General features: G+C 50.5%; 1 protein-coding gene and 1 pseudogene across 1 annotated transcript; one reads left to right on the forward strand and one right to left on the reverse strand.

Moving 5' to 3' along the window:
- Positions 1 to 226: 226 nt before the first annotated feature.
- Positions 227 to 22,182, reverse strand: LOC120713044 (annotated as a pseudogene).
- On the forward strand, positions 20,694 to 24,284 carry LOC120713045 (aluminum-activated malate transporter 9-like). The gene is made up of 4 exons (XM_039999012.1): positions 20,694 to 20,982; positions 23,520 to 23,656; positions 23,735 to 23,881; positions 23,960 to 24,284. Exons 2-4 carry the CDS (start codon positions 23,546 to 23,548, stop codon positions 24,110 to 24,112), a joined length of 411 nt encoding a protein of 136 aa, XP_039854946.1. The 5' UTR covers positions 20,694 to 20,982; positions 23,520 to 23,545; the 3' UTR covers positions 24,113 to 24,284.
- Positions 24,285 to 25,146: the final 862 nt, after the last annotated feature.

A 25,146-nucleotide genomic window follows, 5' to 3' on the forward strand; every position in this document is an offset into this window, starting at 1 on the left:
TTATCTGTCGATTGATCAAATATGTTTGTTTCTATTGATCAAATATGCTTCAACCACACGATTGTTTATTGTGGTTGAACATATATACTGCTAACGCATTTTTGTAGAAAGATAACAAACGCATTTTTTTGGAAAGATAACGCATGCTTCTCATCTGTCGATTGATCAAATATGCTTCTTTCTATTGATCAAATATGCTTCAAAGTTCAACCACACGATTGTTTATTGTGGTTGAACATACTGCTGGTGTGTACACCAGCTTCTTTCTTCTGTGTGCCTCTTTACAAAGTCTAAGAAAGAGCAAAAAAAAATGGTAGGCACGGCGGCTAAAAAAAGAAAGATAACAAACGCAATTCTTCTGTGTGCCTCTTTCTTCTATTTTTATCCTAGACTGGCTGATGAGGATGGACAGGAGAGCGGAGGGAGCAATGCAATTCAGGCGGACAGCTTCAGCAATCAGCAGGGCTGTTCCGGAGGCACGGCGACGGCGCTGGGCACCGCCGGATGAGGGAGGTGGCGCCGGCGGTAGCCCAGCGCCAGGACGAACTCGTTGGGTGGGGCGCCCAGAGACGTCCGGGCGGGCTCCGACGTCGTCTCTCTTCGCAACCACAGCTCTACAAGCCCGAGCAGCGTGCTCGACGGGGAGATTGGCTCCCCATGGCATATGATCTCCACCTGCAGTCAGATCATAAAAGGATGGAATCCATCAGAATGCATGGCTATCATTTGCAGCAGAATTGGTAGTGATTTCTCTCTCTCCCTTTTGCGTGATCTGAAAGCATCCGTGTAAAGAAGAATGGTAAGCTACTATGAGTCGTTCAAGTACATATATGTCATCAGTCCATGGTTCCAAGAGCTTTCTCTGGGAGATTCCGACTGAACTTGATACGTGCTTGAGAGCAAGCCATGATAAATTGGTGAGAAAAAGGCTAAACTTGCAGGGGACAGTAACATGAAATTAGTCATATTTTAGGTAAACTCTGCATTATTCAGAGCCAATTTCTGAAGAGTGAAGACTAAGAACTACTCAGGTGTGGGAGACTGGGAATGTGGCCATCCAAATCTAAAAATGTGGCTCTATCAATAGTAGGACAGGTAGACTTCTACTGTGAAATTAACGCAATGTATTCTAGCAATCTTTCACATTTGCATGGTTGATGTCTATGTTGATCTAGTTCTCTAAATGAAGCAGGTCGAGAAGAGGCCTACTCAGGTGTTTGTTGCAGCAATAATCAAAATTGAAGTGTACCAACATCTGAGCCACTCACCTCGTTTTCACTAGTTAGATCCAGTTTCTTCATGATGTACTTCTGTACAGACGAAATCTGCAAACTGCCGTCTCTGAAACAAAGAAAAAAATCGAATTTGGGCTGTTCGGCTGCTCTGTTTTGCAGCCAATTTGGCTGTTGCTGCTCCTTTTGCCTCTCACAAGATACTGCTCAACAGCTGTTTCTACAGGGGAAAAAAAAGGGCAGCCGAACAGCCTAACAACACATGTTAGTGCTGAGAAAAACTGAACTGCTTGGTACTTGGTAGTGTGGTAAACAAGTTGGTATTATGGCCTATAGAAGTTCCTTAACATGTTTGCGGACAGTACTTGTAAAAACACCATGTGTTAATTAAAAAAAATGTGCCATGTTGTAACGAACATGGCACCATTTATGCCATTTCGAGTGATTTTGGTGATCGAATGACAACACAACACTTGGACTAATATGATTGTTAAGATGATCATTCTCAGACTTTTAGGTTCAAGTGATGACAAAGAGAAAGAGAAAATAGGCGTAGCAAGGCCCGAAGGGCAGCCCCTACGGGGGTTCCGCTACCCGGTTAGCGGACAGGGGTCGAGGGGGAGCCGCCCCTCGCGGGTCTCAGGGCAGCGCCCTGAAAGCTCTTCGGATCAGGAGCACCGGAAGAACCGACGCCAGGGGCACCGGTGCATCCGACGCTTGTCGGAAGAACCGACGCTACGATGTTTGGTGCAGGAGGAAATCGAAGCCAAGTCAGCCTACAGGCACCGGTTGAACCGACGGGTCAAAATGGGGCATCGGTGCATTGGCCGTCCTTTGTACCAGAGGCGATGTCAGTGCCCAGGAGAAGTGTCTTCAGCACCGGTTCAATCGATGGGGCATCGGTGCATACCACCGGTGTAATGACGTCAGCGTCCAGGAGAAGATTCCTTCAGCACCGGTTGAACCGGTGAGGCATCGGTGCATTGCATCGGTTCAACCGGTGGTCTCTGCGTCAGTCGTCAGGAGTCCAACGGCTACTTCGTGTTATGAGTGACCGGATGAACCGACGCTACCCTGCCAAGAGGCATCGGTTCTTCCGGTGGTACGCAGATTTTCAGCTAACCGTTGGAGCAACGGCTACAAGACTTGGTGGCCTATATATACGCCTCACCCCGGCCATTTGAAGATGGCTGGAGTTGCTGGACATCCCTCACACACCCAAGAACATCTCCAAGCCATACAAAAGCATCAAGATCATATCCTTAGCCCTTAGCACACTTTGAGAGTGTTGTGTAAAGGATTAGCTCTTAGTGAGTGAGTTTGCAAGGCTTAGAGCCTTTGTGCTGTGGTTCATTAGTGAACCAAAACAAGAGCTTGGTGCGCCGGCACCTTGGAGCGTGGAGCTCGCCGGCAACGTCATCGACCCTCCGACTTGGTGTGGAGCGGCGACGACACCTTTGTGCGGGGGACGTGGAGACCCCCATCCTTTGTGGAGAAGCTCCTTAGTGGAACCCGGGGCCAAGGTGACCGTGATTGTGTTCACGGAAGAGACTTGGTGGCCGAGTAGCAATACTCTTAGTGAGTGCTACAACAACGTGGATGTAGGTGTGCCTTTGTGGCTAACCGAACCACGGGATAAACACCCGCGTCAAGAGTTTGCTATCTCCTATCCCGCTCTTTAAGCTTCCGCATTTCTTTCTAGTAATTTGTATGCCTTTACTTTCATAGAATAGTTTCTTGATAGGAAAGGCTATAGGTTGCTAAACTCTTTTGGGATAGGGGTTTTACACTAGAACAACCTAGTTGCACATATTGATAGCATGTTTTAGTTTAAGTTTTGTGCAAACTAGTTGGAGCCATAGGTCTAAGTTTTTATTAGAGCCTAATTCACCCCCTCCCCCTCTTAGGCTAGAGCACCCGATCACTTTCACATGTTAAAACCAGAGCTCAGAACTAATTTGGGCATAGTGACAATACTACAGTGGTGTATTATTGAGAAATATGACTAGCATCACAGTACGTTGAACAGCCTAAAGTAGACAAAATGGGAAACTCATTGGAACTCTATCCTATGAATAAGAGGACGGTTTATACAAAGGTTTCCTAGCATGGCAAGAGTCAAAACAAAGTACAGGGCTAAATGTAACTCACTTGACTCTCAGGTAATTATTTGATAGCTGAGGCAGCTGTGGATCTTCTTTCCTGAAAATCAGTTAGCGTTTTGACTTAAAACTTAGAAAAAGACATAAAATTGTCATCACAACCATTATGAATGCTGAGATGATTCAATCTTACTGGTTAGACAAAGCAACTAACGAGAACCACACTGGAGTACTTCTTGGATCGTGCAAGACGCTTGCAGAGCTAAGCAATTGTTGGTTCGAATTATTCTCTGTTGTTGCTTTTTTCTTCCAATGGTGCAAATTCCGAACTGCCATTATTATCCTCCTTAAGACTTGGCTTATTTGAATGTTCCCTCACACTTGTTTCAGGAATAACCACTTCGTTTTCTGCCTCTTTTTTCCTTACCAGGAGTTCACCCTCTTTGTTTTTTATTTGCTCCTCATCGACGGCGAGTTTTGATCTAGATGCTTTTGTCTTGCTTGCAGCATAAACCAACCGATTTGAAGGTTTACGCTGATCTTCCTTCTCAGCTGCCTTGCCATTCTTTCTATCTTCAGAAGATGTCTTACTTGAGACTTCTATATCTGCAATTCGCTGTTTTGCAGCATAATGATTTGTGAGAACAAGCAAATTTTGTGGGGTAATTAACTGGTCACCAAACTTTCACATGAAATCATGTGATGTCACACATAATTCAGATGGTTCTTCATATTTACCTGCTTTTTGTTTGCAGCTGTTGCCGCCTTGCTCGACTGTTGCGCCAAAGTTTTCTGTCTTCTTCTGGTCTCGACTTCCAGTTTTGTTTGCAGTTGTTGCGGCCTTGGTTGATTGTGATTGTGAGCTTTTCTCAGTCTTCTGATCTCGATCTTCAGATTTAGTTGGTAACTTCATGGCTCCATTATTACCAGGAGAAGTTGCATCAGAAGCTGCTGCCCTTCTTGTGGCTTTGGTTCTCTTTCCAGTCAAACCAGTCCGCTTCGCTACGCTTGGAGTGTCAACCACCAAGGAAGAAAGGGACCTCTGTTTTCTCTTTGCTGGCAACGTTATTGGAGCCTTTGGGGAATCAACATTTCTCGCCTTAATTGGAAATACCTTATTTCTGATATCCTGAAGGTTGTGGTCAGGTCTTCAACAAGACAAAGAAATTACAGTTAGGTAGCAATTCATAGTTGGCAATTTAATTCACTAGACATAAACAAGAAGCTGCAGCGCTATGGCTGACAATTCTGTTTCACACAAACAAGAAACCAGGTACTTGAGGAGGCAAAAACTACCAAAAAGGAACTATGTCGGAGAACATAGGCGGTGAGCATGAGAGGCTGGTTTCCCCAACTTTTTTCAAATTAAAAGGTTGGATCTGTAAAGGTGTGTTACAACTTACAAGCTAATGCCCTCCCTCAAGTGACAGCCATAAGAAATAATTTTCAATCAGATATGATATGTCGACTATAGAGCATGTCATGGTAAGACTATTAATAGAACACGGATTAAGCACTGCTTCAATAAATGCTGTATGTGATCAGAGCTTCAAAAGGAACACGAGTGTAGAAGGAAATTTAATATTACTCCTAGTAATTTGAAGGGAATAAGTCTTGTACTCTTGGTCTTTGTGGGGCTGCAGCATCTCCTTTTTGCTGCAGCATGCAGTGGGTTTGTGCTGCCCCTAGAGGACAACATTTTGGATTGTTTTTTAGTTTGCTAGGACTGCTGCAGTTAGTAGTACAGCAGCAGTTAGCATCTACTTTTCTAGGACAGCAGGAGCATCTTAGACTAGGCAGTTAGCAGCTCCTTGGCTGGCTGTATATATGTGTGGCCACCCCTCCCGTTGGAAGGCATGGCATTGTGAGTGTGAATGAAGAAAACCCAGAAAACTTCCCCAACTTGAGTGTCATCCTCTCAGCTCAATGAGAGTGAAAATTGAGCTGCTAACATCTGGTATCCGAGCCGTACTTTCCTGTAGGTTAGACATTTCCTGCACTTCTCCCTCCCAAGCAGCAGCTAGCACAGCAGCAGCTAGCGCAGCAGCAGCGGCTAGCGCAGCAGCACCTGCTGCACCCTCTACTCCACCTTCCTCACCCGAGCAGACGTCTGAGGCTGCGTCTTCTCCACGCAGCAGCCCCCTGGAGGCGCGCCATGTCCGACGCACCGTCTCAGCGCTCGGTCGCCTCGAGCGCACGGCGTCAGCGAGATGCCGAGCTCGCCGCGGCAGAGGAGCGCAGGCGAGCGACGGCACAAGCCGCTGCAGCAGCGGCGAGGGCGGCCAGGCTGGCTGCAGCGGAGCTGGCGGCGGCCAGGGCGGAGGTGGAAGCAGAGGCGGCGGAGGATGCAGCGCGTGCGGCGGAGGTCGAGGTTGAGACCTTGCGCGGCAGCCTCAGCGGCTCCATCGCCGGCGACGCCACCGCCGACGAGGACCTTGAGGAGTTGGAGAGGGAGAGAGCGCGGGAGCGGACCGCGCGGTGGGCAGCAGTCCACCCCGGCGGCGGCGGCCTGGACGGCGGCGCGCCCGGCGGCGGTCCAGGGGCCCGCGCGCCCGGCGGCGGCCTAGATGGCGGCGCGCCCAGCGGCGCGCCCGGCGGCATGCCCGGCGACGACCCAGGGGGCGGCGCGCCCGGCGACGGCCCGGGGGGCCGCGCGCCCGGCGGCGGAGGCGGCGCCCCTGGCGGCGGCCGCGCCCTTGGCGGCGGCGCGCAGGGCGGTGGCGGAACTCCTGGCTGGGGTGCGCGCGGCGGCGCCCCCGGCTACCACGGCCTCCAGGCGGTGGTCAGGGACGTCGGTCCCGGTGGTGGGTGGCCCACCCTCACCAAGACCAACTACGTTGAGTGGGCCGCAGTCATGGAGGTGAAGCTCCAGGTGCGGCATATGTGGGAGGCAGTCCGGTACGGCGACGTCCACTACGATGAGGATCGACGGGCGCTGGATGCTCTCATCGCAGCAGGCCCGCCCGAGATGCAGTTCACGCTTTCCAAAAAGCGAACTGCCAAGGAGGCCTGGGACTCCATCGCTGCGGCACGTATCGGCAGCGACCGCGCCCGCAAGACCACTCTCCAGGCACTTCGCAAGGAGTGGGAGAACCTGGCCTTCAAGCCAGGTGAGGATGTTGATGACTTCGCCCTCCGTCTCAACACTCTACTGCAGAAGGTGGTGCAGTTCGGCGACGACACCTACGACGAGGAGAGAGCCATCGAGAAGCTCTTCCGCTGCGTCCCCGAGAGGTACAGGCAGACTGCTCGCTCGATCGAGTCTCTGCTAGACCTCTCCACCATGACGATCGAGGAGGCGATAGGTCGCCTCAAGGTCGTCGACAGCGACGAGCCACAGCCTCCCTCAGGAGGCATCTCCATCGGTGGGAAGCTCCACCTCACTCAGGAGCAGTGGGAGGCTCGGCGCGGTGACAGGAGGAGGGGGGAGCCCTCTTCCTCGACTGGTGGCCGCAAGCGCGGCAAGCCGCGAAAGGGGCGCGGAGGTGCCCAAGCCAGGGCACGAGGGCGCGCCGAGGGTGGCGCCCGCGGAGATGCTCAGGGCGGCGCCGCTGACAGGCCCAAGGCGGCACGAGACGACGCCTGCCACATCTGTGGCAGGCCCGGCCACTGGGCCAGGGACTGCCCGCAGCGGAGGCGTGGGGGCCAAGCCCACGTCGCGGAGGCCCAGCCGGATGACGAGCCGGCTCTGTTCCTACTCCACGGGGACATGGAGCCGCAGCCGGCGGCACCGCCTGTCACCGCTCTACTCCACCTCGACGAGCCGCGTGCCCGAGTTCTCCTCGGCAACGGCTCCGACGACGACAGGGTCGATGGCTGGTACCTCGACTCCGGCGCCACGCACCACATGACCGGGCGGCGGGAGTTCTTCTCCGACCTGGACGCCGACGTAGGTGGCTCCGTCAGGTTCGGGGACTCCTCCGCCGTGGAGATCAAGGGCGTGGGCTCCGTGATCTTCACCGCCAAGTCCGGAGAGCACCGGATGCTCACCGGAGTCTACTACATCCCGGCGCTGCGGAACTCCATCATCAGCCTTGGGCAGCTCGATGAGAGCGGCTCCCGCGTGGTGATCGACAGCGGGGTCCTCCGCATCTGGGACCACCGTCGCCAGCTTCTCGCCAGGGTGGTTCGAGGGAAGAACCGCCTCTACATCCTCCATGTCGGGGTGGCCCAGCCTCTTTGTCTTGCAGCTCGCAGGGACGACGAGGCATGGCAGTGGCACGAGCGCTTTGGGCACCTCCACTTTGAGGCCCTGAAGCGGCTCGGCGCCAAGGAGATGGTGCGAGGCCTCCCGTGCCTCGACCACGTGGAGCAGCTCTGCGACGTCTGCGTGCTGACGAAGCAGAGGCGGCACTCCTTCCCCCAGCAGGCGAGCTTCCGAGCCAAGGAGCGGTTCGAGCTCGTACACGGGGACTTGTGTGGCCCGGTGACACCGGTCACACCAGGAGGACGGCGCTACTTCCTGCTGCTCGTCGACGACCTCTCCCGCTTCATGTGGGTGATGATCCTCGGCAGCAAGGGAGAGGCTGCGGACGCCATCAGGCGTGCTCAGGCTGCTGCGGAGGCGGAGAACGGCCGCAAGTTGCGCGTGCTGCGCACCGACAATGGCGGCGAGTTCACGGCGGCCGAGTTCGCGGCGTACTGCGCGGATGAGGGCATCCAACGCCACTACTCCGCGCCGTACAGCCCGCAGCAGAACGGCGTCGTCGAGCGGCGCAACCAGACGGTTGTGGGGATGGCCCGGGCCCTCCTCAAGCAGAGGGGGATGCCGACTGTCTTCTGGGGAGAGGCGGTGGTGACAGCCGTCTACATCCTCAACCGCTCGCCCACCAAGGCACTCGACGGCATGACGCCGTATGAGGCTTGGCATGGGCGCAAGCCGGCGGTCTCCCACCTGCGGGTCTTCGGCTGCCTCGCGTTCGCCAAGGAGCTTGGCCACATCGGCAAGCTCGACGACAGGAGCACTCCGGGAGTGTTCATCGGCTACGCGGCGGGTTCGAAGGCCTACCGCATTCTCGACCCGGAGACACAGCGTGTGCGCATAGCGCGCGACGTTGTGTTCGACGAAGGGCGAGGATGGGCGTGGGACAAGGCGGTGGACGACGGCTCGGCTCCGACGTACGACGACTTCACCGTCGAGTACGTCCACTTCGAGGGAGCTGGGGGAGTAGGCAGCTCTTCTTCGCTGAGCGTGCCTACCCCGGTCCCCGAGCCTCCACCGACTCCGGCGCCCGCCACACCGGCGGCACCACGCCCTTCAGCTACGACTCCGGCTGCGCCGAGTTCCTCAGTTGTACCACCACAGCCGGCGACGCCGCGCACTCCAGCACCGACAGCCACTCCTCCGGGCACGCCTACTCCAGCACCTGCTCACAGCCCGGTGGAGTTCGCTACTCCGCTCTCTCACGACGAGGAGCGCATCGACGCATACCACGACGGTGAGCCGCTGCGGTACCGTACGATGGAGGACCTTCTCGGCGATCAGCCGGTGCCGGGATTGGTGCCTCACGACCTGGAGGCGCAGTTGCACCTCGCGTGCAACGACGGCGAGCTTCGGTCTTTTGCAGAGGCCGAGGGACACGCGGCATGGCGTGCCGCGATGCAGTCGGAGATGGACGCGGTTGAGAAGAACCGCACTTGGGAGCTTGCTGATCTCCCTCGCGGTCACCGCGTGATCACCCTTAAGTGGGTGTTCAAGCTGAAGAGGGATGAGGCCGGCACCGTCGTCAAGCACAAGGCTCGCCTAGTGGCACGAGGTTTCGTGCAGCAGGAGGGAGTCGACTTCGACGATGCCTTCGCTCCCGTGGCACGGATGGAGTCCGTGCGACTCCTCCTTGCGCTAGCTGCCCAGGAGGGCTGGCGTGTCCATCACATGGACGTCAAGTCGGCGTTTCTCAACGGCGACTTGAAGGAGGAGGTCTACGTGCACCAGCCGCCGGGGTTTGCGATCCCCGGCAAGGAGGGTAAGGTGCTACGTCTGCACAAGGCCCTCTATGGCTTGCGGCAGGCCCCGAGGGCGTGGAACGCCAAGCTGGACTCCACGCTCAAGGGGATGGGTTTCGAGCAAAGCCCGCACGAGGCGGCCATCTACCGGCGGGGCAAAGGAGGCAATGCCCTGCTGGTGGGTGTCTACGTCGACGACTTGGTGATCACCGGCACCAAGGATGCGGAGGTGGCGGTGTTCAAGGAGGAGATGAAGGCCACCTTCCAGATGAGCGACTTGGGGCCTCTCTCCTTCTACCTGGGGATCGAGGTGCACCAGGACGACTCCGGGATCACACTCCGACAGACTGCCTACGCCAAGCGCGTCGTCGAGCTCGCTGGGCTCACCGACTGCAACCCAGCCCTCACTCCGATGGAGGAGAGGCTGAAGCTGAGCCGTGACAGCACGGCGGAGGAGGTGGACGCTACTCAGTACCGGCGTATTGTGGGGAGCCTCCGCTACCTCGCCCACACACGGCCGGACTTGGCGTTCTCCGTCGGCTACGTCAGTCGGTTCATGCAGCGACCGACGACGGAGCACCAGCAGGCCGTGAAGAGGATCATCCGCTATGTTGCGGGGACTCTCGACCACGGTCTCCACTACCCGAGGTGCCCTGGGGCGGCACACTTCGTCGGCTACAGCGACAGCGACCACGCCGGCGACATCGACACTAGCAAGAGTACGAGCGGGATCCTCTTCTTCCTCGGCGAGTGCCTCGTTAGCTGGCAGTCGGTCAAGCAACAGGTGGTGGCCTTGTCCAGCTGCGAGGCCGAGTACATAGCGGCCTCCACCGCGTCGACTCAGGCGCTCTGGCTCGCTCAATTGCTTAGTGATCTACTCAGCAGAGACACTGGAGCAGTGGAGCTCAGGGTGGACAGCAAGTCCGCTCTGGCCTTGGCGAAGAACCCCGTTTTCCACGAACGGAGCAAGCACATCCGGGTGAGGTATCACTTCATCCGAGGCTGCTTGGAGGAAGGGAGCATCAAGGCGAGCTACATCAACACCAAGGATCAGCTTGCGGATCTGCTCACCAAGCCCCTTGGGAGGATCAAGTTCCTTGAGCTTTGCTCCAGGACCGGGATGGTCCAACTTTCCCACAAGACGACGCACAAGGCTTAGGGGGAGAATGAAGGGAATAAGTCTTGTACTCTTGGTCTTTGTGGGGCTGCAGCATCTCCTTTTTGCTGCAGCATGCAGTGGGTTTGTGCTGCCCCTAGAGGACAGCATCTTGGACTGTTTTTTAGTTTGCTAGGACAGCTGCAGTTAGTAGGACAGCAGCAGTTAGCATCTACTTTTCTAGGACAGCAGTAGCATCTTAGACTAGGCAGTTAGCAGCTCCTTGGCTGGCTGTATATATGTGTGGCCACCCCTCCCGTTGGAAGGCATGGCATTGTGAGTGTGAATGAAGAAAACCCAGAAAACTTCCCCAACTTGAGTGTCATCCTCTCAGCTCAATGAGAGTGAAAATTGAGCTGCTAACATAATTTATGCTTTAAACCGACAAGATCAAGCTATATTTATGATGGAGCTCACTTGTCTCAACTGCAGATATGCGAGGCACATAGCCCTATAGTTTTATCCATTACGATAAATTGATAATATATGTAATCCTTTTTCTGCAGTTTGACCATCCGTTGATCTTGGTACCCTTACTGAGTTCGTCAGAGAAGTTTTTAGAATACACAGGTCTATTACTTATTAGCAACAACATGATGTCTAGGACTTGACATCATATTGACGCTTCAAGGTTGTATAAGAATATGGAAGAGAAGGCATTGCCAGAGCTGATTAAGGAGAAACAACGTTTTACAAAAGAAACTCAAAGTTGGAACAGCTAGTTCACCTGAGTTTCTCTTCAGGATCGCAGCCAAGATCAATTTTGCATACTGGACAGCAGTCAAGATCCTCGTCATTTGTTTTTTCCATAATGCAGTCCCGACAGACTGTCAAAGATATAGTCACAAGAGAAACTCTATTAAGACAAGCAAGACAGATTCAGAAACAGGTTTCAACGAAAATTGATTTACAGTAACAACTTTCGCAGCAACTAGTAACTTGCAATATTTGACGTGCAAACTCTGCAAGGTCCTGTCAGGTGAAGTGTTTCCTTTGGTTTCTGGTTCCTACAAGTCACAAGTGTATGTGTTGCTCTATGCAGCACATCTACACCTCGTGGTGCAGCAGCATTGCCTGACTTGTGTTGCAAATGTTCAAGACAATCTGATATTCCCTTTTTTTTTTGGACCAAAGGGCAGGAGCCCTATACCATGAACACTTCGACCAATTTCCTTATACAAGTCCCAACTCCCTTCACAAATGTAGAAGGCAGTAGAAAATTATACTAGCATCCAACTAAATTCCAGTTCACATTCTACCAATCATAAGCATAATAAGGACTAGCTAATCAGAAACCATGCTTTTGATCGGAATTGAGAACCAGGCTAGAATGGCAGATGGCACCATCTCCAAACTCCACCACCATTGCCAAACTCCCACAGGAAGCTACTAGAATGCCACGATTCATCACACCCATACATTCTGCAACAAGTGCCAACGCTTTACAGCCTTTCCCCAAGCACTAAAAGCTCTGCAGTGCGGACTGCGGTCCGCAAGGCGCAAGCCTTCATGCACCGAAAGTTGTTCGATCACCCTTTCAGGAATCACGAACGGGAGACAGAACCAGGAGGATGTGGCACCGGCAGTCACCGCCGAGGGTCTGATCAGGGCCCAAGATAGCACAGCAAGCGTCCCAACGGCTGTCCGAGTTCAGAGTTCAGACAGCGAGGAGCCTGCACCCTGCAGCGGCGGTGATGAGACCTGCGAGCCCGCCTGGGAGCCGCGGCTTTGCGGCATGCCAACTCGGAAGAGCAAGAACCGAGCACACTCGAACGAGATAAGTGGCATGGCGGCGGCGAGCGAGGAGCCTAGCGTGAGCGTCCGCGGACGCGGAGGAACTGATAGCACGAGGGAAGGAAGGAACCACGGACACGGAGCTCCGGCGGCGGCGCGGGGCCACAACGGCGAGCTCCGGCGGCAGCCCGTGAGTGGCTCCGCCTCGACTAAGCAGAACCAGTCCAGGAGAAAGCGCGAGGCTTTTGGACCTCGTCCAGAGGCGCCACGGGACACCTCGGGATCGCCGATAACAGGCAGAGAAAGGCAGAAAGCACGAGGAGGCGCCGCGACGTGCAGAAACCATAGCCGGCGATGCCGGGCACGAAACTCCGACGCCCATGGCCCGTGAGCTCCTACAGCAACGACGGGCACGGCGCACGGGCAGGGAAACGCGAACGCGGCGCCGCGCACGGGAAAACACGCGGGGCGGGACGGGGCGCGAGCAAACCCACAATCCACGAGGAAGGCGGCGCGTTCGCCACCCTCGTGGGATCAGAGAGCTCGCATCCGACGCCATCCCGATCGCCGTGGGCATCCGAACGAGAGAAGGAGAAGAATCCGGAGACCAAGAACGCGAACGCGAGGCGGCGGCACGGCGCGAGGAGACGAGCGCCCACTGATGTGGTCCGATCATCGACCCAAACCCCTTAGGGAATTTCTACTTCTCATCTCCAATGCTTTAGATCAAAATCAGAGAGAGCAAGGGCGAGAAATGGACAGAGGGTAGCATACCTTCGGGCCCGAAGTCCTGAGTGTGGAGGTGCGCGCGGCGGCGCTCGGCGTCGACGCGCGCCTCCTCCTCCACGCGGCGCTGTTCCTCCACGCGGCGCTGCTCCTCGGCGCGAGCAGCGGCGGCCGCGGCAGCTGCAGTAGCGGGGTCGGTGTCGAGCGCAGGGGCGTTGGCGTCGTTCTGGATGTCGACCCTGGCGCGGGGACGGTGAGGTCGAGGTAGTGGCGGCGCGATGTGGAGCTTCCAGTCACTCCGCGCCAAACCCTAGATCGGAGGGCGTTTCTCGTGTGTGTGGGGCGGCGTTGAGGCACGGCGAACGTTGGTTCGCGTGCCCCGGCTGCCGCCCCCTTTTTATTGTCGCGCGTGTGACCGGGGCCCACAACCTGAAGGACGTTGTGCGCTCTCGATCCAAGGCCGCTAATCCCGCTCGGTCAAGAGACCGAGTCGAGATCAAATCCAACGTTCTCCTTTTGATCTGGATGTATCTTTGGTTTACTTTTTTTATTCTGTTTCTCATTCTGGTTCTGTTTCTCCACAGATCAACACACAGTAACCAATGAACCATATAGAGGTTAGCTACTCTCCCGAGTCCACCGACTACGGCGTATCTCTCTATTTCGAAACATCATTCTTATTGGGAGAGGTTGTGTTTAGATGACCCTCATATCCAGAATCAGAGGCTCTCTCTTAAACCCATGCCGGCTACGTGTTTCTTAAACACGTCGGGTGAGAGACCTTTTGTAAGCAGATCCGCAATCATTTCTTTTGCGCTCTTGTGCACGATTTCTATTGTTTGATCCTGGACTTTTTTCTTAACAACATAATACTTCAATTCTATGTGCTTGGCGGCAGCACTCGACTTTTTATTATAGGAGTAAAATATTGCTGGCTCATTATCGCAGTATATCTTAAGTGGTCTTTCTATACCTTCCATGAGCCTCAAACCGGGAACAAATTTCTTAATCCACATTGCCTGCCCAGTGGCCTCAAAACATGCTATAAATTCAGCGTACATTATCGACGATGTAACGACTGAATGTTTAGCACTCTTCCATGATATTGCTCCTTCAGCAAGTAAGAACACATACCCTGATGTGGACTTTAAAGTGTCTTTACACCCTGCTAGATCGGCATCTGAATAGCCCACTATCTTTAGGGCATCTGTTTTTCTGTTAGTCAACATGAGACCTTTCGTTCCCTGCATATAACGCAGAGTTCTCTTAATCGCTTTCCAGTGATCCTTGCCTGGATTCGACTGGAATCTGCCAAGCCCGGTTGCTAATGCAAGATCAGGGCGAGTACAAACTTGTGCATACATAATGCTTCCAAGAGCAGAAGCGTATGACACTGATTTCATCTGTTCGACTTCATATTCATTCTATGGACATTGGAACGTTCCAAATTTCTCGCGCTGCAGAATTGGGACAGGCTTAGGGTCGCTCTTATGCATACCATATCTTTTCAGGACATTCTCTATATAGGTTTTCTGTGATAGCCCCAATATTTCTTTGTTTCTATCTCTCAGAATTTCTATCCCCAGAACATATGAGGCCTCCCCCATATCTTTCATATCAAAGTTTGAGGATAAAAATTTATTTTTCTCTAGCAGTAAGGACATGTCACTGCTAGCTAGGAGAATATCATCTACATAAAGAACTAGGAAGATAAACTTTCTTCCTTGGAACTTTGCATAGATGCAATTGTCCTCCTTATTCTCTTCGAAACCAAATCTTCTAATTGTTTCATCAAATTTGAGATACCACTGTCTGGAGGCTTGTTTCAAACCATAGATAGACCTCTTCAAGCGGCACCCCAATTTTTCTTTTCCTTCTATGACAAAACCCTTCGGTTGTGCCATGTATACATTTTCTGACAGTTCTCCATTCAAAAAAGCTGTCTTAACATCCATTTGATGTAATTCTAAATCAAAATGAGCTACTAGGGCCATAATTATCCTGAAAGAATCTTTCATAGAAACTGGTGAGAATGTTTTATTATAATCAATTCCTTCTCTCTGAGTGAAGCCTTTTGCTACAAGTCTTGCCTTGTATCTTTCTATCATTCCTTTGGAGTCACGTTTGGTTTTGTAGACTCACTTGCAGCCTACTGTCTTAGCTCCTTTAGGAATTTCTTTTAAGTCCCATACTTTATTTTCTTTCATTGATTTCAATTCATTTTCCATGGCTGCGCACCACTTGGATGAATGGGGACCTTTCATGGCTTCCTCGAAAGTGATAGGATCCTCCTCGGAGTTCATGTCTTGAACAATGTATACCTCATAATCACTCGAGATCGCTGGTTTCCGAACTCTTTGTGATCTTCTAATAGGTATATCATTTTCTATCTGTTGTTCTTGTTGTTGCTGCTGGTGCTGCTGTGGTGATGAACCACCAGGCATAGCCTCTTATTCTTCATCCTAGGGCTCAGGCTCCGTTGGGGCCAAAGTCTCAGGAGTTGACACCATTGGGGTCAACGTCTCAGGAATTTCTTCACTTTGGGCTGTGCCGGGTGATTCAACATCCATAGCAGGGACTGTGTCATGAGTTCTTTGCACATGAGGAGTCTGTGGGTAGTGAGAAATAAGGTTCTTCAATTATTGGAGTCGGGGCATACACCCTTTTCTCCTCTAAATCAATTTCTCGACTTGCCCCACTCCCCCTGATCATGTCATTTTCCAAGAAAACAGCATGTCTAGTTTCTGCAAATTTTGTATGTCTGTCTGGACAGTAAAATCTGAAACACTTTGATCTCTCAGGGTAGCCAACAAAATGGCAGCTTATTGTCTTTTCATCTAATTTACCCAGTGAAGGGTTAAATAATCTTGCCTCAGCTCGACATCCCCAAACGTGTAAATAGTTTAGGGTGGGTTGTCTGCCAGTCCATAGCTCATACAGAGTTTTGGACACTGACTTGCTGGGTACACTATTAAGTATGTGAATGGCGGTTTTCAGCGCCTCCATCCACAGGCCTATGGGAAGAGTAGAGTGGCTTAGCATACTTCGGACCATGTCCATTAAAGTACAATTTCTTCTTTCTGCCACTACGTTCTGCTGGGGTTCACCCGGTGTCGAATACTGGGCTACTATCCCACATTCTTGCAGGAACCTCGCGAAAGGTCCTGGAGCTTGACCGTAGGGAGTATGACGACCATAGTACTCCCCCCCCCCCCATCAGATCTCACTATTTTATCTTTAAGTTGAGCTGATTTTCTATTTCTAATTTGAATATCTTAAATTTATCCGGGGCTTCTGATCTTTCTCTGATATGGTATATATAACCATATCTCGAATAATCATCTGTGAACGTAATGAAAGAATCATATTCGTCCACTGTGGCCACAGAAAATGGGCCACAAATATCTGTATCAATAATTTCTAAAACCCTGGAACTGCGCTTTGCAGTTTTCTTGATTGTCTTTGCAAATTTTTCTTTAATGCAGTCAACGCATTGTTCTAAATCTGCAAAATCTAGGGGATGAAGAATATATTTTTTTACTAAGCTGAAAGAGCGTCTAGGCCCTTAGTGGGTTTTGGTGTATTGATTGACAATACGATTAAAGGACTAACTTGTTTGCATGAGATTATGAGCAGGTATTTAATTTGTGGAATGATATAGCTCATGTATTACAAGCAAATGTGTATGTCCCATTGACAATCATTATATGAGACAAGCTAGAATGAGAAAGAAAAATGGAAGAGTAAGGTATTCATGTGTAGTATGAAGGCTCTAATATTGTGTTGAAGCTTGTTAGTTTATGTGGGACTCAAAGTGGCAAGCAAAAGTTGTAAAAGAAAATAGAGCAAGGTATTCATGGTTGATATAAAGGCTCTAATATGCTAAGGCTTGTTTCGGATGTATATGACAAGCAAAACAAGAAAAGGAAAATGTGAGCAAGTGTTCATGATTGACATAAAGGCTCAAATATCTATTAAAGGCTTATTCGACTTATGATAGAATTCGTATGACAAGTAAAGGTTATGAGAATGAGACACAATATGTTGTTGCATAGTCTCAAATTGGAAAGACTTGTCGTATGAGATGAATATTATTGTACAAGGGAAGCAAGCAAGAGAAAAGTGAATGAGATATGAGTTGATGTGCATATGTTATCTCAAATTAGAAGGCTTGTATATAAGATTGAATTGAGAATTCAAATTGACAACGAAGATTTCATGCATGACACAAATCAATATGAGTTCAAGATGGACGGCTAGGATAAAGGTAGAGGACCGAGAGGCGTGTTTCAAGAGGCTACGCAAGCGACGGCTTGGGGGGAGCAAGGAAAACGATACGGGTCAAAATACCGGAGATCCTAGAGTCATAAAGAGCTCTATGTTGAAGAGTGTCATTATTTGGAAAATGGGAGTGACTTATGAATCAAAGATGGATTCCATTCTTATATGAAGGAAGATTCAAAGTCACTAGCTCAAGCAGGCATGCTCACTGAAATTAAGGATGTTGACAACCTCAAGATATTGATTGAAGAAGTTCGGCTTGATCAAGACATGAAAGCTCAAGTGTTGTGTATGTCATTGTATGTGAACTTGAGTATAGGATGCCATACTATCAAGAGGGATCAACATCAGTGGTTTGACATTACCAAAAGTGCTCATAGCTATCCCATGTGAGAAAAATCAGAGAGAAACACTTGGGAGCATAAAACCTACTTGGACCGGTCTGACCGGTCGGGGTCCAACGGCTAGTTAATTTGAGCTGACCGGTCTGGGGGACCGGTCTGACCGGTCTGAGTCTGACAGAGCAACGGCTAGTTTTTGAAAGAGGGGTATTTATACCCCACACCCTCACCCATTCGTGGGTGCTGATGCCATTACTTTCGAGAGCCATCTCTGAGCCGTGAGAGCACTTAAGAAGTCCTCCCCAACCTCTCTTTGTGAGATTTGAGTGATTAGAGTTGAATCCTTTGAGTTGGGCTGAGTGAAACTTTTGCTAAGAGAGCATTTGAGCAGTGAGAGCATAAGCCCTAGCTTGAGCACTTGCGGTTGCGTCGCCAACTTGATTGAAGCATTTGCTACTCTTGGAGGTGAAGCCTCCTAGACGGCTAGGCGTCGCCGGCTAGCTCCCAAGCTTGTGGTGAGCAGCGGCAAGTTTGTTGCAGCAGCGATCGTGTGTCACGAGGACACATGGTCATATAGTGGAAAGGAGGAGATAGCTTGACCTTGTGGTCGCGATAAGCTTCCTCAACGGAGACTAGGATTCACACGTGGTGAATCCGAACTTCGGTGAAACAAATCTCTGTGTCTCCTTGCATTATCTTCATTTAGTTTGCCTCACACTTTGTACTCTAGCTTTATTTGTGCTTCCGCTTCGATCTACTTGGTTTTGTTGTTTCTGTGTGTGCAGGGTTAAGAAATACATTTGTAAGCACCTAAAGAAGCACCACACCAAGCTGCATTTGTGCTAAAGCTCGTAAAGGGGAGGATTAACACTTTTGTGCAGGTTCTGCGTAGTACCGGTCTGACCGGTCTGCCAGACCGGTCTGACCGGTTGGTTGCTGAAAATTGTGTTAAGTGCTTTATTCTGCAGGATTAATTTTATACGCCTATTCACCCCCCCCCCCCCTTCTAGGCGACATCACGAGATTAAGATCCTTTCATAAGCGTTCTATCCTCCCCCTCGAAATGTGGGCTAAGCGATAATGTCACAATTTCGACGAAGATTCTCCATCACCATTTGCGTTTCTTTTTCTTTTCTTACTATTACTCGTATCTATTTCTGAATCATGCATTTCTATCGCATTCACAACATCACATTGAGAAAGAAAATAAAGTTTGTCTCGTCGGATGGCGAGACCAATGTCTTTATTATCATGACGAATCAAACATTTTTGATCCCCAAAATAACAATGCATATTCTCATCATCTAAACATGATACAGAAATCAAGTTTCTCCTCAGGGAGGCCACGAATAATACATCTCTCAAATTAAGTACAAAACCATTGTCTAATAATAAACTCAAATCTCCAATGGCTTTGACTTCATCTTCCTTCCCGTTGGCAACACTAATCTTTCTTTGGCCCCTTGGAAGGTCCCTCCTTGTATGGAACATCTGCAAAGAATTTGCAACATGCACAGTTACACCAGAGTCAATCCTCCAAGTATTGACTGAATATTCTAAATACAAAGTTTCATCAACAAAAGTAATTTCATCCTTACTGTTTCTGAGCAATGACTTCAGAAAGTCAGGGCAGTCTCTCTTGTAGTGTCCTTTCTTATGGCAGTGTAAGCATGTGGCAGTGTAAGCAGGTGTCTATGGGGACTGGAAAGTTCTTGGTCCCATCAGCGTTGGTGGTGATTCTAGAAGAGCTGCCACTGCCACTAGAGGACTCTTGCCCTCCATATCCCCTCGAACCAGGCTTCTTGAAGCTTGGCTTGGAGTTGACGTTCTTCTTCTTTAACTGGGAAAGATTCACAGAGTCACCCCCTGCGAGCCTTGATTCTTTCCTCCTCCTGGACACACTGAGCCATGAGCTGGTCTAGAGTCCACTGGTCTTTCACAGTGTTGTTGTAGTTCACGTGAAAGGTCTCATACTCCTTTGGCAAGGACTGCATGATGACGTGAACCACAAACTCATCTGGGAGAGCTGTCTTGAAATATTTGTTCATTTTTGCTGCCATGGAGCACATCTTCTGAATATATGCTCTTATGCCAGACCCATCATACCTCATATTGATGAACTGTTTGGTCAGGGTACTGGCATATGCTTTAGAGGAGCCCACAAACTGTGCAGCAACTCTATCCATGTACTCTCTAGCAGTCTCACATTCTAGGATTAACCCCCTAATAGCCTCCACAATGGAGCGCTTCAGAATCATCAAACACTTTCTATTTGATTTCTCCCATTTATGTCTTTCTAGGTCATGTTTCATGACCTTGTTATCATAATCTGGTTCCCCAACTTCTGGAGGAACAGGTCTGGCACTTCTTAGTGCATAATCCAGCTCACTCAGACCGAGCATCGGCTCAATGTTTTCTTTCCAGGTGGAGTAATTCGTCTCATCCAGCGGCTTGATCGCGGCCAACTGCGACAGGATGTTCGCAGCACTTGCACCTTCGGATAAATTGACAACATCGTTGGTCCAAAAGATGCAAAAATACCATAAAATAATTCTCTTGCATGAATTAAATTCAACGTTGGTCAAAATTAAATCATGCCATAATATTCCAAAATTTATCGTTGGATAAAATTTAGAACATATATATCTCAAAAACTCAAAATAACTACACATACATGGCATGTCATGAAAATTAACGTTGGTTAATAAAATGAAGTGCCATAAAAACTCTATGCATTTATCTCTAATAGAATGCTTACAGAGTAATTCTCGCAGCGGAAAATAATCAAATAATAATAATTCTGTAAATTCTAATCATCGTAAAAGAGAAAATTCTATTTTCTGTTTCTGTCCGTGGGCCGAGAGATACCAAATTCTGCGAAAATCCGGCCCAGCAGAACCCACGAAGATGTTTTTCTTTTTCTCTACAAATTTCACCCGTGGGCTGAAATCGGCGGCCCGGAATCGCAGCCCAGCAGCCCGCGCCGCGTGCGTCCCCGCGACCCAGGCCACAACCTAGGCCTGGTCCGGGAAAGTGTCCGCCCTCCTGGGCCGAAAGCCGGCCCGGCGCGGCGACACTCGCTTCTGGCCGTCGGATGGGATCCGATGGCCGTCCGCCTGTTTCGGGTGATCAAAAACCCTGCATTCGTCGCCGGTTCCCCGAACCCTAGTTGCATTTCTCTCGTCTCCTCTCCCCCGCTCTCTTCTCTCTGACTCGAGAGCCGACGGCCATGGCCGGGTGAGGAGGAGACAGCGGCGCCGCTGCGGCTTCCTCGCTGGCGCGCGCGCTCGCCGTAGGGTGGGCGCGCCGCCGTCGAGCGAGACGTTGACGGCGCCCAGTTCTCGAGCCCCCGCGCGCACCCAAAAGGTGCTCGGGACCGTGCGGGTATTTCTCTGCGCCGCGCTCCGGCGAGCGGCGGCGTCCATCTCCGCCGCACAACGGTGCCACGGCGGGTACACAAGGGCCAGGTAAGTCCCCACCCCCCGACTTCTCAAGGTTAGGGTTAGGGTTTCGGTTGATTTTTTTTTATTCGAACACGAATCTCTCTGTTTCTCTTGATTTCTTGACCGAAATCCTTCCCCCTTTTCTGGATTCTGAATCTAGGGTTTGGGTTGCCCAACCTAGGCTCTGGTACCATTGATGTGGTCGGATCATCGAACCAAACCCCTTAGGGAATTTCTACTTCTCATCTCCAATGCTTTAGATCAAAATCAGAGAGAGCAAGGGTGATAAATGGACAGAGGGTAGCATACCTTTGGGCCCGAAGTCCTGAGTGTGGAGGTGCGCGCGGCGGCGCTCGGCGTCGACGCGCGCCTCCTCCTCCACGCGGCGCTGCTCCTCGGCGCGAGCAGCGGCGGCCGCGGCAGCTGCAGTAGCGGGGTCGGTGTCGAGCGCAGGGGCGTTGGCGTGGTCCTGGATGTCGACCCTGGCGCGGGGACGGTGAGGTCGAGGTAGTGGCGGCGCGGTGTGGAGCTTCCAGTCACTCCGCGCGAAACCCTAGATCGGAGGGCGTTTCTCGTGTGTGTGTGGGGCGGCGTTGAGGCAGCTGCCACCCCCTTTTTATTGTCGCGCGTGTGACCGGGGCCCACAACCTGAAGGACGTTGTGCGCCCTCGATCCAAGGCCGCTAATCCCGCTCGGTCACGAGACCGAGTCGAGATCAAATCCAACACCCACATGGGGGCGGCCGGCGCGGGGAGACCACGACCGCCTCCTTCGCGGGCGCGCGGGCAGAGACAGGCCTAGAGAGGGACCGGAGTACGAGCGAACGGGACGGGACAGAGAGATACAGGGAAGGAGAGAGAGAGAGAGAGAACTCACATGTATGGAGGCACTGGGTTATGGTGGTGGCCTCCCTGAGGAGCCCCCGGCAGAGCGGGCACGTCATGCACGCGGCGAGCGTCTCCCGCCTCACGCGCGCCATCCCCCGCGCGGCCCCCATCTCGAGGGCTCCTCCTCGGTGGCCGCCGACCACCTCCTCTTTCAACGAACCGCGTGGATGCATGCGCTCCTGGTGGGGAAGCCTCGGGCGTGAGGACGGCACGGCGCGGGGCGGCATATCCAGGGGCATTCGACGGCTGGTCTGCGCCGTCCGCAGAAAACGGGTGGCGGTGGCGGCGGAGCTCCGGCGAGGCGCGGGGTGGGCGAGAGGAGAGGAGAGGGAGGGCCGTTAGTGCCACCGTCTCCCTTCGCGGCCAGAGTTCTAAATAGCCGGCTATAGCTTCCGCTAAAGACGGCTATAGCCTCTAGGAAGGACAACCGCTATGGCATTTAGTCCGCTAAAGCCAGCTATAGCCCGCTAAATGCCGGCTATAGCCCGCTAAACGCCGTAACGGTGACCTTGCCGCTAAATACCTTAGCCGGCGATTTAAAACCATGTTCGCGGCCCGCGTGGCCTCGTGCCTCCGGCCACCAAGCCTCGCGCCGCCGCTGCGCGATGCCCGTCGCGCCCCTGCTGTGCGGCGGGCAGTGGTGCGGCGGGCAGTGGTGCTGCGCACAGGCTGCGACGCGCAGGCGTGCACGCAGTGTAGGGCGAGCAGGCGGGGGACGAGGAGCAAGGCGCACGGAGCTAGAGCTCCCGCGTGGAGAGCGTGACAAGCGGGGCCTCGTCGACGAAGGCGGGGGACGAGGAGCTTGGAGACAGTGGTGGAGGCGAGCTGGGGGAAGGAGAGCTGGCCAGGGTGCACGTGGCAGATGAAGATTGAGATTTGTACCTAAATTATGAAAAGGAAACTCTAGCTAAATGAATAGCCAAATAAGATTATGGAGAGTAAAATTTACCTAGGCTTTTGGAGATGCTTCTAATAGACAAGGGGGCAGGGTCGCAGGGAGCTGATTATGACGTGAGCGGGGTACCACACGTTGGTGGCATGTGTGGGTCGGTTACTGGGTGGTGGCACTCAGGTTTGGGGAAAGGCTTGGGCGGGTTGTGAAAAACTGAATCTCAGTTTTGGCTTGGCGGGATTCTAAGAAGAAAGTATTTAGAAATTTTAAAGTATTTTAATTTTTTATCATAGAACAACACTACTATTTTAAATTATAATTGTTGAAAGTAGAGTTGCCATTGATTTAATATTAAATTTTATATTGTTCCATTTGTTCCAAATACATGCATAGGTATGTAATTGATCAACATTCATGAACACTGCATGCATGAACTGTGTAGTGTAGCTTAATTAAGGAGTTTATACATACTTAATCTCTAAGAATGATTTAAATTTGACTATGTTTTCAACATATACATATAATATTATTATGGTATGGTACAGTGTGTAGTATGCTCAACTATATAGTTATATCTCTCGGCATTATATTGGTAGGTAATTGATCAAGATTTATGAACACATGTGCATGTGACACAAATTAAGATAATGAAATCAAGTGTTTGATATAGTGTACCAACATATGAATCATCTAACATTCATGAGCAGTTCAAGCCCCTTTTCAAAAAAGTAAAGATACAATCAAGTCCTTGTATCAAAGTTCACTTTTGTTCTCCATTCTAGGATGTATTGATGGATATCTGAGCTGCATGGAATATGAAAGGATTCCATCAAAGATACTCACCTATCAAGCATCTGATGATCCTCTCTATAGTGGGTACAGGGCAGCTGTCGAAGCATCAGTACAGGAGGAAGCTTTGGTCAGTTCTCTCTCCAAATGCATTCCTTCTAGGATTTATCTATCGATTTTTAACAAGGGCGATGTCTTGTGCTTGCAGTTAGGATTTGCTATATGGGAGCCACCTCATGGACCTTACAAGATGATGAAATATCCATGGAAGAACTACACCAAAGTTGGTGGTGCGTTGAGGCATTGCTCATCTGCAGTCATGGCATTGCATGGCTGCATACTTTCAGAGATTCAGGTCTGTGCATCATAGCCAGCAACAGATGATCCATTGAATATACGGATTTCATTGCTAAGTTTCTCTTCCATATTTCAGGCACCACCAGAGAGTAGAAAGGTTTTCTGTGCAGAGCTTCATAGTAGAGTGGGCGAAGAAGGTGCTAAATTGCTGCGAGAACTTGGGCAGAGTCAAGACGATGACGAAACTGAGCTCTCCAAACATTCTTTCAGAACTGCACTTGGCAGCTGAAGAGCTGCATAAGAAGATCGACGACAAGTCTTACCTTCTCATCAACACATAAAGTCTTACCTTCTCATGTAGTTTCCTGAAACTAGAATAGAGATATAAGATTTGTGAACATTGTTACTATCACTATTTCAGATAAACAAATGATCAAAATAAAAATTATAAATCTTCAGAAGTTATAGAACTTTATAGTTGCACATTTTTTTTAATTTGAATTAATTTTAGCCAACGAAAAGTATGTTTGAATATCTCAAATTTAAAATTTGAATTTTTCAAACAACCTCGGATGGAGAAACTATCAAAATGAAAGTTGTAGATCTCGAAAAGTTACGAAACTTTGTAGTTGACAATTTTTTTATTTGAAATTATCTTGTTAACAAAAAACTAAGTTGTAGCTTCTTTTGCCGAGTGCAAAAATAAAACACTTGGTAAAAATGACCTATTTTTAGGTGGCGGACCGTCCGCTCCCAATAGGCGGACCGTCCACCAGTCAAGACGTTCGGACATCCGAAGCGTCTGCATGTAAGTTCGGACGTCTAAAAAGAGCTGCCCGTTTGAATGTTAGCCGGCGGACTGTCCGCCCCCAGAGGCTGGACCATCCGTCGGTAAGATGTTTGGATATCCCAAGCGTCTACATGTAAGTCCTAACGACAGACGGTTCGCCCTGTGGGGGCGGACGCTCCGGCCTGTAGAAATTTTATTTTTTTAAAGTACATTGGATGGGGAAACAGCTAAAATAAAAGCTGTAGATCTCGAAAAGTTATGAAACTTTATAGTTGACAACTTTTTAATTTGAAATCATCTTATCAACGAAAACTATATTTTAATTTCTCAAATTTGAAATTCAAATTTTATAAATGACCTCGGATGGAGAAAGTACCAAAATGAAAGTTGTAGATCTCGAAAAGTTATGAAACTTTGTAGTTGACAAATTTTTAATTTAAATTTATTTAGAGTCTCAAACAAGTAATTTATACTCAGTTTAATATAATACGTGGAGAAAGAAAATGGAGTATAGATACTAGTGAGTCCTCAAC

Source organism: Panicum virgatum, chromosome 6K (genome assembly GCF_016808335.1).
Source record: "Panicum virgatum strain AP13 chromosome 6K, P.virgatum_v5, whole genome shotgun sequence".
Taxonomy (NCBI): Eukaryota; Viridiplantae; Streptophyta; class Magnoliopsida; order Poales; family Poaceae; genus Panicum; species Panicum virgatum.

What these genes read in the sequence shown, in the direction of transcription:
- LOC120713045 (XM_039999012.1), top strand. Translation starts at nt 23,546, where the DNA reads ATGGAATATGAAAGGATTCCATCAAAGATACTCACCTATCAAGCATCT. An exon ending in CAGTACAGGAGGAAGCTTTG is followed by an intron (nt 23,657 to 23,734) that starts GTCAGTTCTCTC and finishes TTGTGCTTGCAG; the next exon opens with TTAGGATTTGCTATATGGGA. An exon ending in GCATACTTTCAGAGATTCAG is followed by an intron (nt 23,882 to 23,959) that starts GTCTGTGCATCA and finishes TCCATATTTCAG; the next exon opens with GCACCACCAGAGAGTAGAAA.